The sequence below is a fragment of the Brassica napus genome, chromosome C9 (assembly GCF_020379485.1).
Source record: "Brassica napus cultivar Da-Ae chromosome C9, Da-Ae, whole genome shotgun sequence".
Taxonomy (NCBI): domain Eukaryota; kingdom Viridiplantae; phylum Streptophyta; class Magnoliopsida; order Brassicales; family Brassicaceae; genus Brassica; species Brassica napus.
The window spans coordinates 21,123,372-21,138,433 of NC_063452.1; the positions used below are offsets into that span (position 1 = coordinate 21,123,372).

At 37.1% G+C, this 15,062-nt stretch overlaps 1 protein-coding gene across 1 annotated transcript; it reads right to left on the reverse strand.

The window, feature by feature from the left end:
* Positions 1–1,564: 1,564 nt before the first annotated feature.
* On the reverse strand, positions 1,565–2,992 carry LOC106349598. The gene has a single exon (XM_013789588.2). It carries the CDS (start codon positions 2,990–2,992, stop codon positions 1,565–1,567), a length of 1,428 nt encoding a protein of 475 aa, XP_013645042.2.
* Between the last annotated feature and the right edge of the window lie 12,070 nt (positions 2,993–15,062).

The window sequence follows — 15,062 nt, forward strand, 5'->3', positions numbered from 1 at the left end:
AGCAGTAGGTCCCTCTATCGGTGATGAATGTTGTCTTCTCGCGATCGTCGGGATGCATCAAGATCTGGTTGTATCCCGAGAAAGCGTCCATGAAGGTTAGGAGTTCGTTACCAGCAGTTGATTCGACGAGACGATCGATATGAGGGAGTGGGTAATTGTCCTTTGGGCACGCCTTGTTGAGGTCCGTGAAGTCGACGCATATGCGCCATTTGCCGTTTTTCTTTTTGACGACAACCGGGTTAGCCAACCATTCGGGGTATCGGACTTCGGTAATGAAACCCGCGTCGAGGAGCCTGTCGACTTCTTCGTTTACGGCTTTAGATCGTTCTGGACCGAGTTTTCTTCGCTTCTGTCGGATGGGTTTGAACGTCGGGTCAACGTGCAGTTCATGGGAGGTAACTGCGGGGTCGATCCCCGTCATGTCGGAAGTCTTCCAGGCGAACGTCGAGGCGTTGTCTTTGATGAAAGAGATGATCCTTGAACATATGTCATCGGACAGGTAGACGCCAACTCGGATGATTTTCGTCGGGTCGGACTCATCAATTGCGATTTCGCGAACTTCCTCCTTCTGGGGGTATATCTTGTGGAGTGGTTTACTGACGGAGTTGACAAGGGAAGCTTGTTGCTGCATCTTTATAGTTGCGATCAGTAGTTCTCTCGCGGCTTGTTGATCTCTCCGAATCGTCTGTGTTTTGCCGTCTTTTCCGGGAAACTTGACGCATTGATGATAAGTCGAAGGAACGGCTTTCATAGAATGCAGCCATGGTGTTCCGAGTATGGCATTATAGGGTGCTTTGGCGCTGATGACGGAGAACTTGACGGTGCGGGTTATACCATCTGCGTAGACTGGAAGACAAATTGTCCTGATCATTTGCTCCGAGGCTCCGTTGAAGCCGGTGAGCGTGCGAGAGGAAGGCTTCATATCCCTTAAATCAACTCCCATTTTGTCGAGTGTGTCGCGAAAGATGAGATTGACTGAGCTGCCGGTATCAATAAGGACTTTTCCGACTAGGCATTCAACGATGTCAAGGTCGACGAGGAGAGGATCGTTATGTGGCATGTGGACGCCCTTGGTGTCCAGTGCCGAAAAAGTGATCTGGTGATCATTTTCAACTGGAGAAGGCCACTTCTTAGAGGTGGTTGCTTGACGTTTGTAATCTTTGACGGCTCGAACCGAGTCACCGCAAGGTGGTGATCCGCCCATTATGACGCTAATGTGCGGGGCTCGGGTAGCTTGCATTGATTCGAGTTGCTTCCTCAAATCGTCAGTTGTGTTCTCGAATTTAGGAGTTTTTGATTCGAGACGTCGCCGCAGATCGGACCCTTTCGAACGGTTGAGTTGGATTCGCAGGTCGTCGGCCTTTGAATTGAGCTGGTCACGAAGGTCGCCAGTTTGACCGACTCTGCGGGCGTTGCATTTTGAGATGGTCGCACGAAGGTCGGCGGTTCCTGTTTTTTTGCTCGTGGCGCTCTTTCGCTTCAATAGAATGCGCAGGTCTTTATCTGTTGTCGAGGGAGCGAGAGACTGCTTATCCTTGATGTCCAATTTATCGCGCGGATCTGGTTACACTGTCGGGACGTCATCATCAGAGGAGTCACAAGGGCGAGAGAGTATGACTTCGACTCGTCGCCGGCGACGCGGGTGTTCGTCTTCTGACGAATCATTGGCGGGGCCGACGTTGTTGACCGCAGGGCTTGCTCTTTCCTCGCTCGGGGCCGTGTTCTTTTGAGACTTCTGTGCCTTCTTCTCCTTGTTCTTACTCCAGCTTTTGGTGTTTTTCGGTGTCGTAGGAGAGGTGGGCATTTGGATTGTCCCATTAGTGATCCCTTCGAAAAACTGCCCGATGAGGACCTTGCGTTCCTTCGTGTCATGGGAATCCCTTTTGTGGTAGAGGCACCATTTTTTTGGCTCCTCGGAGTTTGAACTCGCTGGTTCGGATGAGCTTGAGTGCTTCGGAGCGGAGTCTCGATCCCAGTGGTTCCAGCCTTTCTGTCGCGTGATGGCTGCTGATTTTGGAGATTCCTCATCACCGACCGAGCCAACGTAACCTCGCTTCTGAGTGGTATTTCCACCGGAGGAGTGCTGGCTGGGCTCAGGGCGGGTGTCGTTTGTTCGGGAGGGTTTCTGTTTCGCTGCTGCTTCTTTTGCGAACTTTGCTCTGGTGTCTTCTTCCATGCGGATAAAGTTATGCGAGCGAGCGATGGCGTCAGAGACAGATTTTGTCGGGTATCGGTAGAGATCTTGACGGAATGTGGAGTCGACGTGCAAGGTTTTCATCAATAATTCGACGGCGATATGGTCGGGAATATCAATCTTCGAGACAATAGCTTTGAATTTCTCCATGAAGTCGCGTAGACTTTGGTCGCTGGCGTGAGTGAGGTTCCACAAATCTGACACGGTCGCTTCCTGGTTGGTGAACATGATATAATTCTTAAGGAAAGCCGTTGAGAGGTCGTGGAAACAGTCGACGGAGTTTTCTCTGAGGCCGGTGAACCAAGTAAGGGCCGGTCCTTCTAGGGTTTCGACGAAGAGTTGGCAAAAGCTGGCGTCTTTGTCTTCGTCGGTCAGGTTTGCGCGTCGCATCGCTATGTTAAAAGACGTGACGTGAGTAGAAGGGTCAGAGAGACCTTTGAAGGTTGGAAGACGGAGTTTTTCCATCTTCTGGAGCCGCACGCCGGTAACCTTTTGCGTGAAGGGTGTACGAAGAGATTCCGCGAGTACATGCTCGATTTGGGGCGCGGACGTCGTCACCTGGTGGATCTTCGAATTGATGTCGAGGACCGACTGTTTTAACGCGGCTAGTTCGCTTGCGGTGTGCGCGTTGATGTCGTTACCGGCGCTTTGGTTATCGTTATCCCGCGTAGGTGCTACGTCGGTGGTTCGTTTTGTGGCGAACAGGTGTCGACGATACTGCGCTGTTGAAGCTTCGGCGTTTGCAGTGATAAGAGCAAGGATCTTTGCTATCGCCGTGATTTGGTCAACTGCCGCCATCTGCGCCACTTCTTGTAGGGCGAGGCGTGCCAGGATAGTTTCTATAGACGCAGGAGGGGGAGTGGAGTTACTGGTGTAGGCGTAGGTGTCACCTCTGGAGCCGGCGTCACCTCGAGAGCTTCGCGCTCCTCGCCTGACGAAGAACTGTCGTTGCTAACGACCATAGTGCTAATGTTACTTTGCTAGTGGCCCCACGGTGGGCGCCAACTGTTTGATCGGAAAACGGTAATAAAGAAGATGTGGGTTTAACAAAGACGTCTTATTTATGGTCGGGGCGAACGTTCAGTCGGTTACAAGAGAAACGAAGAGAATGCGACAAAGAGGAAGCCGGTGGCTCGATGAGCTACCGGAAAGGTACAACTAACGGCGAGATGAAGCAAAAGTGAAAACCCTAATCTAGCCGCCAAGTGTTAGTCAATGATTTCAGATCCCTCTCTCGTTGTTTCCCCTTTCCCTTATATAGACGTCCTGATGTTTCGTCCTTGACCTAATTTACGCCATCTCGGTGGGTCTCCTTTGCTGGGCCGAGAAGCCCGTAGACGTCCGAGCAGCCGCTGAGGCGAACATACTTCAGTCGATGATGATCGACTAAAAGTACTCAAGAGTCAAGCCGAAAGACCTGACTCTTGAGCCGACCGATCGAGCCGTCGCTCTACCTAGTCCGGGCCAGGCCTTTCTATTCTTCGGGCCTTGTGGGGTGGTCAAATCCATCCTCTACAGTTAAGATGCGGAAGTGTTTCCATTAAACAAAAACAATTATAGGAATGAATGATAATAATTAAATAGATCACTTTCACAAACACATGTTTCAGAGCAAACAAAAACCTTTTTTATTAGAGAAATTACTTAAAATGACTCTAATTAATCATAAAATGACTAGATTAACTCATATAATTTTGAAATTACTAGACTAACTTTTAAAGCATACAAATTTACTATTTTGACACTACTAATAATTAAGCCCTAATTAAAAAGAAACACATTTTAATGTCAAAAAAAGGAAAAAAGGTTGAACACTTTATCTTTGACGGGTTTCTTCCACAAGGGCTAGGAAACACTCTTCTTGTTGTCTTGTCACCTCCATCTCCGACCGTCCCTTTTCCGTCACAACCAGCTTCGTCTCCATCACCTCTAACGTAACTCAACTTTCTCTCCAGCATCCTCCACGATAACTCACCTTCGTCTCTGTGTTTCTCGATTTCACCTCAGTCACATCTGGATTCAATTGCAAGCTACTCTAATATGTCAGTCTTTAATTTGTGCTATATTCGAGTTGTTATCATATATTAATTGATAGCATGTTGAAATTTTGAAACCCTAATTCCCAATTTTATATAACCTAAACACGGGTTTGTTGTTTCCTTGATTAAAAAGTACCTGAATAATTCTTTGACGATTGATCTCGTGAGTAATCTCATACCTTCTTGTGAATATATTACTTCTTGATGTGATTTCTTTTTGCTACTTATCAGTCATGTTTATGTATTGCAAGGTTTTATAGTACATTTTTTTTCATTTTCAGACTCATCGTAAAGGAGGAAAATTCATTGTCGTTCAGGTGGCTATGATGGTGGTGATAGTGGTAGATATGGTGGTGATCGTTTAGGAGGATCAGACAACCGTTATTCTGGCGGTTCAGACCGTTCTTCCAGTTACGGGGGCTTTGGTTCAGGAGGTTCAATCGTTCATCAGGTTTTGGGAGATTTGGTTCAGGCCGTTCACAGTCAAGTGGAAAGAGCAGCTTTGGTGGTTTTGGATTAAAAGATCCTAACAGATCTTACTGAGAAGTGTTGCGCGTGAGTTATGATCTATGCCGGCAATAATGGAGGGCTTGGTGACTTGAGACTTTGAGTAGAGTTTAGTTATAAGCTATATATAAATCTGTACTTAGCTACCTGCCTCATAAATAAACATGTTTTATTTTGAAGTTGTTGTCAACACTAATAATTTATTTTCTACACTGGAAGAAGATTTGTTCCTTTCTATTTGTATTTGGCCACTTTCATAAACTTAGAACGATTCTTTCGTCCACAAGAAAGACAAGAGTAGAGAAAAAAAGCTTACAAGAGATCTTCAACATGATGCAAATAAATTTGGTCAGGTGTGGATCTTCATAGGACTGCTCAGCTGATGCAGTTAGGCGTAGGTCGTGGGAACCGGAATTCACACCGTCGAGATTTGTTAATCGGAGAAAAGCCAAGCTAACCTAGCATTCCCTGAAGGTCCCGGTTATCTGCTGGGTCACGCACAACACAATCAATATGAAAGAGTCGAAATAGATCTAGCTGAGCATCCACAAGTTTGTAAAGGACTCTATTTTCGAAATACTGATCCTTTGGACGAACACAAATCATACTCATCCTCTTATGGATGGAGAAGCATCTGCTCAGCTAGATCTCTGGTTAAAAAGGGCTAATCAAAATAGTGGGAGCAGGAAAATCCATCTCTGTATGGACAGGTCCGTGGATCCCCGCTCCTCGCTCGGGGGGGGGGGGGGGGGGGGGGGGCTGAGTTTCAGAGATCTTCAAGATTTTAATACAGCTCTGTTGGCTAAACAATTCTGGCGGTTAATAGATAATCCAGATTGTTTTTTTTTCACAAGTTTTTAAAGGACTCTATTTTCGAAATACTGATCCTTTGGACGAACACAAATCATACTCATCCTCTTATGGATGGAGAAGCATCTGCTCAGCTAGATCTCTGGTTAAAAAAGGGCTAATCAAAATAGTGGGAGCAGGAAAATCCATCTCTGTATGGACAGGTCCGTGGATCCCCGCTCCTCGCTCGAGGTCAGCAATACCAAAAACAAATACTCAATTTTTAAATCCTTCATTAAAGGTGGAACAATTCATCAATCCGATTGACTGTTCATGGAATGTAGATTTGCTTAATGCTTATATACATGCTGACGATGTGAAACTCATTAGAGGTTTTGCAACCACTTGTCAGCTAGAAAGGGCTTTGCAATTTTTTTTCCTTTTTTCTTTTCTTTCTTTCTTTTCTTTTCTCTCTTTTGTTTCTTCGTCTTCTCCGTCGGCGATCGAAACCACCCCTTCTTCGACGGATTCAAACGAGGTCTTCTTTTCCAAATCCTTCATCGCCATTGTTCTCTTCTCCTTCGTCTTCTTCCTCTCCGTGGACTCACTTGCGTTATGCTCTCGTCCTTGTCACTTCTTCATCTCCCGCAACTTCTTCTTCTTCCTCCAACCCGTGAGTCTCTTTGATCACTCTCTCTCTATCAATGTCATCCTCTTGATCCGCGTTTCCTTTTTTCTGTCGATTGCTTGTTAGATGAGTTCTTGATCAAAAAATAAACTACATTGCTTTGTATTACAAAGCCTGTCTTTTATTTACTTGATAAAGTGATTGGCTTTTGTTTGATAAAGTGATTGGCTTTTGTTTTGCTTTTGTTGTTGTTGTCCTAATGGACCAAACTTGAACTTGTTTGTGATCAGAGCCTAACTTGGTTGATCAGAAATTTACAAGGATTTTCTAATTTCAATTTTATATCCAGGCACAGACTAAAATCAATGTGGTCACGGTTTAAAAGGAAAAAGCCCCTCACGCTTAGCCGGTGGAAAAGATTCTTCACCCCTGATGGTAGACTTCATAACAGAGGAGTTGGTTTGTTGAAGAAAGTCCGGAGCAGAGTGAGTCTAAGCTCCATAGCATTTGTGAAGTTTGATGATAGTGTTTTCACAAAAGTTTATGGAATATTCATTTTTCTTATGTTCTCTTGTAGGGCATTGATCCTAGCATCTGGTCAGAGGTGTGGCCATTCCTTCTTGGAGTGTAAGTATACACATTCATACTCTATTACAACAACAATGTACTTATTGCAATTGATTTGTTATAATGAAATCTTGACCTTGTTTCTTGTGGTGTGTTGATATCAATGACATTGTCTGGTTAAGAAGTATTGTCACACTTCTCATTTACCTTTTGTTTATTTTCTTTCTCTACAAATAGGTGTGATTTAAATAGTTCCAAAGAAGAGAGAGGTGCTACAAGAACTCAGAGAAGGTGAGAAACATATGAATCTCAGCTTGACCATTCTTTTTCTTGTCATTTGTGGCTTCATTTTACTTAACCTTTCAAATGCAGAAAAGCGTACGAGAGACTACGCAGGAAATGCAAAAGGCTTCAAAGACAAGACAGCTGCGAGTTCAAGTTAAACAAGATCAATAAACCTCCTCAAGACAAGCATAACGGTTGGTCATGCTCTAAGGATACACTGTTTTATCTTTCAAAAAACTAATTTAATTTTTTTTAAGAACCCTTAATTAAAAAAACTCCCATTGGAGCACAAAATCTAATAGTTTCTTAACTAGAGTTCTTAAGTACAATTAAATACTTAAATAATCACTAAGAAACCTAATTGGGGTTATAGGGTTAATCATGTTCTTAGTTTACATATAAAGCAATGTTTCTTTAACTGTTTGTAACAGTGGTGAGTTGGTGATAAGGTCGAAAAGGCATAACCCATATAAACTAAGGGGGATGTATTCAATTTAACATTTGATGTGATTTGATTTTTAATGGGGTTTTAGATGATTTCAATAAGTTGCAGAGATTTAAGTGACTTTTGTTAAACTACTCTAGAATATCACCTAAAACTATGGGATTTGAGTTTTAATTTTTTTAACTAAGAAATCATACCCAAACACCCTAAAATCATCTGAAAACTTTAAAACTCCACAGCTTAAAATATTTTCAATAACAGTGGATTTCAGAGTACTTTAAAAAATGTCAAATTCAATAACAGTGGATTTTAAATGAGTTTTTAAAATTCATGTTTCAATAACAGTGGATTTGTCATTTTAATACAAATCACCTGAAACTCTCAATTGAATACATCCCCCTAAATCAAACATTAAAATTTGAGAGTTTTCTGTGATTAGTTTGAAAGGTGTTTAACTTTCAAACTCTTGCTCATTTTTGTAATTTTGAACATAAGAATCTTGGTTTTTTCTTCCTCGAGCTATATGGTTTTTGATATCTCGATTGCGATTCTGATTTCTTATTTTTTTTTGTGCACCAATGTCTTCATTACTAAATTTAAACGATTACAAGACTAATAGCAACATCGTACAATTTAAACGATTTCTTATTGTTGGTTTTCTTCTTTCCATCATTCGCAAGTGGAATACAATATTCAGAATATGAGTATATATGTCTGGTAAGTTCCAGCCCATTACTTAGGCTTTTGTTTATATATGATGATAGTGATGGTAGAACTATATAACATGTTATTTCAGTGAATTACTATAGAATTGTAATAGATTATTGGCATTCAGTTCCAGCCTATTCAGTCTGGTATTCGAACCCAGACATGGGCGTAGAAGTTTTTAAAGCTCAACCATTGGGCTCAGATGCTTCCACATTTTCTACGTGTTTAGCAAATGGTTTTATGGTTTAGCAGAACATCTATGTAGATCTAAATTGAGGATTTAAGATCCGGGACAATACATTATGTGGACCAGTAAATTAGGCATTGTTCTTTGGTAGCTTTCTTTTGTTGAAGTCCAAATTGGATATTGTCGCATGAACCTTTCCAATATAAGAAACATCACCTAAAAAATGTCCTACAATATAAAATGACCAAACAATAATACATTATGTGAACCAATAAATTAGGCATTGATCTTTTTTTTTGTAACACTGCTTTATTATGGTATTACAATTATGAGAATGATTACACAGACGATTCGACAACCGACAATATTATATGCCTTACGAGGATCTACCTACCTTATGAGAAAGATTACAATTAGACATTGATCTTTGGTGGCCCTTTTTTTTGTTGAAGTACAAATTGGATCTATATTATTAAAGCAAAATATCTCCTAAGTTTTTGCCCATAGTTTGACACTATAATTATAGTTCTGTGCCACTGAGAGAATATTCTGATATTATGATGAGACCTACTAAAATCGTTAAAACAGGAAAAAAAAATGAAAAAACACACGGGGCCCACCTAAAACATTCTCTTTCCCGGTTTTCCCGGTCCGTTTGCGATTACCGTGATTTTATTGTTCTCTTTGTTGTTATTTTGGATTTGATTATATAGAAAACTAATGATTGCAATGGTATCCAAACAATAATTGCAATGGTTAGCTAAACGCTGCAATGACTTATCACCAAAAGGTACAATCACCAACAATTTCAATGGTTCATCACTAACTTTTGGCGGTTAACCATCACCAAAAGTTTCTGTCACCAGCAGTTGCAATCTTTCATTTAATCAAACAACTATTCATCGAGAAGTTGCAATCTTTCATTTAATCAAAAAACTATTCATCCAAACCAGTGCAATAGTTCACTTAAATAGTTGTAAAGATTTCCTTAAACCTCCAACAATATTTTTTTATTTAAGTGTAATCAGAGATTTAATAAATAAATAGCATATATATATCAAATTACACATATAAAAACTTTTTTTTTTGGTTTACATATGTTAATATTTAATCTATTAATAAATAGTATTGTCTAAGTAGGCCGGGACATTTTATCTAAAACCCTGATAAACAAAACCAAACAGACTAAAAATATTGCACCAAAACATGATTTTTTTTGTCTATCTGGTGTATTGATTAAGCAACAAGAAAATACAACGATGGACTATAAGTAATATAATAAAATAATAAAATTACCCAACAAACTGAATTACCAGAATGTTCTTAGACAATTTCTAAGATTCTTTAACAATACTTATATATATATATATAAGAAAATAAACGAGAAATACAACTCCTTCAAAATTTATGCAATTTTTAGGATGAAAAACATATTCTTAGACTTTTTGAGAACATCTTAAGATGTTATGTTAATTTTGTAATGAAAAGAAGCATGCTTAAATGAAAATAAACTCCATAAGAATTAATTTGATTTTGAAGAAAATATACGTTTTAAACAATTTTTGGATCCTATTATTAATAGATGAAGATGTAAATTCAAACAGTAACCAAAAACAAAGTTGCATTATCCAAATTAGAAAGAAAAAAAAAAAAACTCAAAAGCATTATCCAAATACACCATTCAGATTCCTGATGTCTTCATATGTTAAAGGAAACAATGCTAAGACGCGTGGGTGTCCTACAACTTGGGAAAGTAGATTCGATAGATGGTCGAGAAGAGGGGCTTTGAGGGAAGCATACGCTTTGAGGGAAGGTGTCCTGTGTCAACTCATTCGCAGTTACAGAGGTTTCTGATGTTGAGTCTTCATATTGTGTGCAATCAGATTTTTCTGAAGCAGGGCTTGGCATACTTCTTCTGTCATGTTCTGAAATTGTGTTAACTTCAGTCAACTCATCTGCGGTTACATAGCCATGTGATGTTGAATCTTCACTTTCTATGGAATCGGATTCTTCAGAAGCAGGGCTTGGAGTGTTTCCTCTGTCTTGTGCTGAAACTATTTCACTTAAACTTTCATCTGCGGTTACATAGCCTTGTGATGTTAAGTCTTCACTTTGCATCGAATCAGATCCTTCGGAAGGAGGGGTTTGAATGCTTCTTCTGTCTTGTTCTAAAATTGTTTCACACTCGTTTGCGAGTACGTATCTCTGTGGTGTTGAGTCTTCACTTTGCATGAAATCAGATCCTTCAGAGTCAGGGTAATGAAGGTTACTTGTCTCTTGTTCTAAAATTGTTTCACACTCATCTGCGAGTACATAACTCTGTGGTGTTGAGTCGTCAGCTTGTATGGAATCAGATCCTTTAGAACCGGGGTTTTGAATGCGTCTTCCGTCTTGTTCTGAAATTGTTTCACCAGATAATGACAGGTACAATTCGTCACTGAGAGAAATAACACTTATTAGACTTACCTGGGCGGTAGGACTTGATCCATCTGATGGTGGGGAAGACGACTCAGAATCAACAATTTGGATACTGCACCTCCTCGACATGGACATTGTGGTAGCACTGCAGCAGAAAAAAGCAAGGAACCTTCGAACCAATGATGCTCTACGTCTACGTGATACGTTTCTGGAAGTCCTTCCTCCAGAAGGAAGGGATGGATCATGATCTGATGTGTTTTGATTGATTTCTTCAAGAACTTCAACGATGGGAGCCAAGTCTCTTTCCATTTGTTCTGACTTTGTTTAGAGTTGCCCGAGTATAAATATAACTACATGATTTATTTATTTATTTATTTAGTGACATGGAATTTACGTCCAAGAGAAAAGAAATACAAAACAAAAAAATTGAACCAGTCCAGACGCCATAGCCAGGGCCAGGTCCTGTATAACACCACGTCTTAATAGACTTTTAACTTGGAGTCAAACATATTAAAGGTTAGAGCTTGAACATGAAAACAGAGGAATGTGTTCAAGCGTTAGTATTGAACTTAAACTCAGAAAAATACTCTGATATATACAGAGTGTTTCAACGGCAATCAAGACTCCAGTTTAATAAGATTGAGCTAGTTAATTTGATGGTCTACGACCGGTTATGTACATCCTTAGAGTGTCAGAAAGCTGAAGTCTTTGGTCTATTGGATTTGTTAGACTAGTCCCAACAACGGTGGAGCATCCAATTCGTTACTTCCTAGTTCCTTCAGCATATCAACAACTACAATGCCTTCCTTCATCTAGACCATAGGCGAAAAGTGAACCAGTGCTTGAATTCTGGCCAGTGAGGGTTATAACATACAAAGCTTTTGGTCGTGACCAAAATGTTTCGAGGGTAAACCTTCGATAGGGTTTGGTGGGGGTCTCCAACCCCAGAAAGAAGAATGACCTCCAGCAGTTGAACCTTGCCGCAGAAGGCAATAAGAGGCGACTATGGCTTTTGTTTAACGTTTTGCCTTTTGATCAATTTTCACCATTAACATTTTGGTAATTACATTCAATGTGCGAGATAAGTTTTCAATTTAAATGTTTGAGTTTTAATGTTTACTAGTTTAAGAAACGCGCCTTGATTAGACCGAATCTTCACTGTTCCACTGTGACACTTGATGACATAGACTCGTAACATTTACTCAATGACTTTTGCTGACACAACCACTTAGACAAAAGAACATTTAGTACATAAACATGCAAGTAATGAGAGAACACGTGTCACACAGATTAATTTTCAATTTTTAAGTACACAAGATTTTGTTTTACCTTTTCTCGTTTGACAACTGTTCGTCAAGTGATCGAGAGGCTGACATAGCTTCTGCTACAGATGCACCCTTCTGCTCTACTAGATCATCACCTGATCATCAGGCTTATTTCATGTCTAGCTTTCGCACAAATATATCCTAAAATAAGTAGTATATTTATACTATATAATAACATAATAATGTTTTAATTAAATATGTCAGTGTACAAGAATAATATAGAAACAAAAAACCTCTAAATATTTATTTAACTATTGCATTATTTATCATTTGATCTGCAGTAAAAAGTACATTGTATACAGAAAAATGAAAGTTATAGAATAATATAACAAGAAAGAATAAAATATTCGGTTTCCATTGTAATATAATGATATTCATATACAACAAATATTTATTTCAATAAATTTTAAAAAAACATTCATGCGGACGCGCAGATCAAAATCTATTTTAAAATATACACTTATATTTCTAGGGTTAACTAATCTAGATCTTAGGGTTTAGAGTTAAGGGGTAGAGAATTCGGAATAGAGTTTAGGGTTTAAAAAATAGTTTCAAAAATAATTTTCGAATTTCAAAAAGAAAACTTGAAAAATAAAATAAAATAAATTTTCAAAAAAAAAGTGAAAAAAAGAAAAAAAAATTAAAAAAAATTTCGAAAACATATAATCTAAAAATTTATTTTTTTTTAATTAATTAATTTATTTGTATTTATATATCTAGGGTATAAGAGTCTTTTTATCAATTAAATGAAATATTTTGGTCATTTTCCTCCTTAAAATCTCTTTTTGTGACAAATGTCTATTTAGGACAATTGCCCATAAATTTATCTATATAAAATTTTAAATTTCATAAAATTAGTTGTAGAATAATATTTAATGTTTATAATGGAGTATTCCTTTTCTGATGTATCTAAATCTAACCATATGACTCATATGTAATCAACATATTTAAAATATTATATAGTTGGAAAACAATTTCGTGTTAAAAGAGATATTACTCAAACATATCAATGATTCATTTTTTGTCGAAAGTTTGATATGGCGTATGGATCAATATTTGTTTCCAACATGTAAACTATTTCAAAATGGTGGTTATAAAAAAAATTAAAATATGATAAATATTTAAAATATTAACTAATAAATATTTAAATAATAATTTTATATATAAAAGTGAAAATAAATACTCGCACGGGTGTGCGGGTAAAACTCTAGTAAATAGTTAAGAGAAAAGGATCGTAAACATTAACAGCAAAATAGAAAGAATTTCCATATCTTTCAAAAACGGCGACATCTTGTTTTGAAAACTGTGATACCATATTGTCCATCAAAACCTCAAAAATACATTTTTCACAAAATATATTTTAATCTTGACTTTTCTAGATACTATTTTGACCAAAAGCCATTTTTTTTTTCATAACCAAAATCAATGTACAAATGAAAATTTGGATCTCAGCTTATAAATTCAAATGTATTAATGTTAATATGTAATTTATTAATAATTCAAAATTGTCAACAATTCAGTTAACAAATGAAACTGTTGTAAAAAACAAATGAAATTAATTAACAATCTAAATAAAATTTGTAAATGTTAAAAAGAAAATTTTTTAAAATTTTTTATTGTAAATATATTGTAGATCCATAATTAGTATGGTTAAGATAGAATCGATACGATTAAAACAGGATTCTTTTTATAGAGTTGCCCTTGATTTTGGGATATTACTTTTTGTGCCATCAATTTTGCCTACAAAAAATAATTCATTAAGGGTAAAAGAGAAAATGAAAAAAAAGACAACCAAATCAACAAGGAAAACAATATTATTCTCTCCCTACTTATATTAATCTTGCATACTAATATACGGATATCTAATAGATTCTTTTTGAACATATTAGTGAACAAACAGACGGCTTAATAAATCTGCTAATAAAAATAATTATGCGCTTTGAATGTGCCGGTCAAAATTTAGTCTACATTATTTAAACATAATACTTAGACTCAATTTTATTCTAGGTAGAATTTTTTTTAATTATACTTTATATATTTTCTCATAACCTATACTATTACTTATTACTCACCCTTAAATATAGCTACAATATCTGCGATTTCTATTAGAAATATTACGAACTTCCATATTTTACTAACTTCCAAGATTTCATAAACCTTTGGGAATAAACTCCAAAACATAATACATTGTGCTACATTTTTATTAAATCACTGTCACTAAAACAAAAAATAGGTTCTTCACTAATAATACTTTCGTCGGATAAATCAAATCAAATCAAAATCAATTGACATTTTCATCAAAATATATTTTACAATAACTGAACTTCAAAATAATTCTGTGAAGGGTTATATCGTAATTAGTATTTAACATGTTAAAAACACAACTCACCGTCCTTCCAAATTATTAGGCCCTTATGTGTGCTTTCTTATATGTAATCTACTAGGTTAAGATTCGCGTCATGCACGGAATAAATATTCTATACATAAATTATATTTATGTATTATTACCTATTTTATGTTTTACTACATATTATGAAATAATAAAAATTAAATATATATATTGAATAATTGAGAAATCAGTAACTGTTACGTATATAACTAAATTGGCACGTACATATAAATCAAATGATCACTCTTGTTTATTAACGATCATTTTACAGTAAATAAATCAAAATAATCAATTTTCTTTATTATACATGATATGTACTTAAATTTAAATGATATTAACATAGATATATAATATATTTTAATATAGCTATTTATTAAATGAAGTTCATAATCATATGGTTTTATGATTATCAGCATCTTTTTACAACAAAATTTTTAACCATTGATAATTTTTTTAGTGTGGGATGTTTAATAGTTTCAGTAAATTAAAATCATTTTTAAAAATTTAATGCATATTTAAAAATTAAAATATTAAATTCTAAATATTTTTTCGATGAAAATATCAAAATATAATTGTGTATT

Excerpts from the sequence above, each read along its gene's own strand:
- LOC106349598 (XM_013789588.2), bottom strand. The coding sequence starts at position 2,992 with ATGGCGGCAGTTGACCAAATCACGGCGATAGCAAAGATCCTTGCTCTT.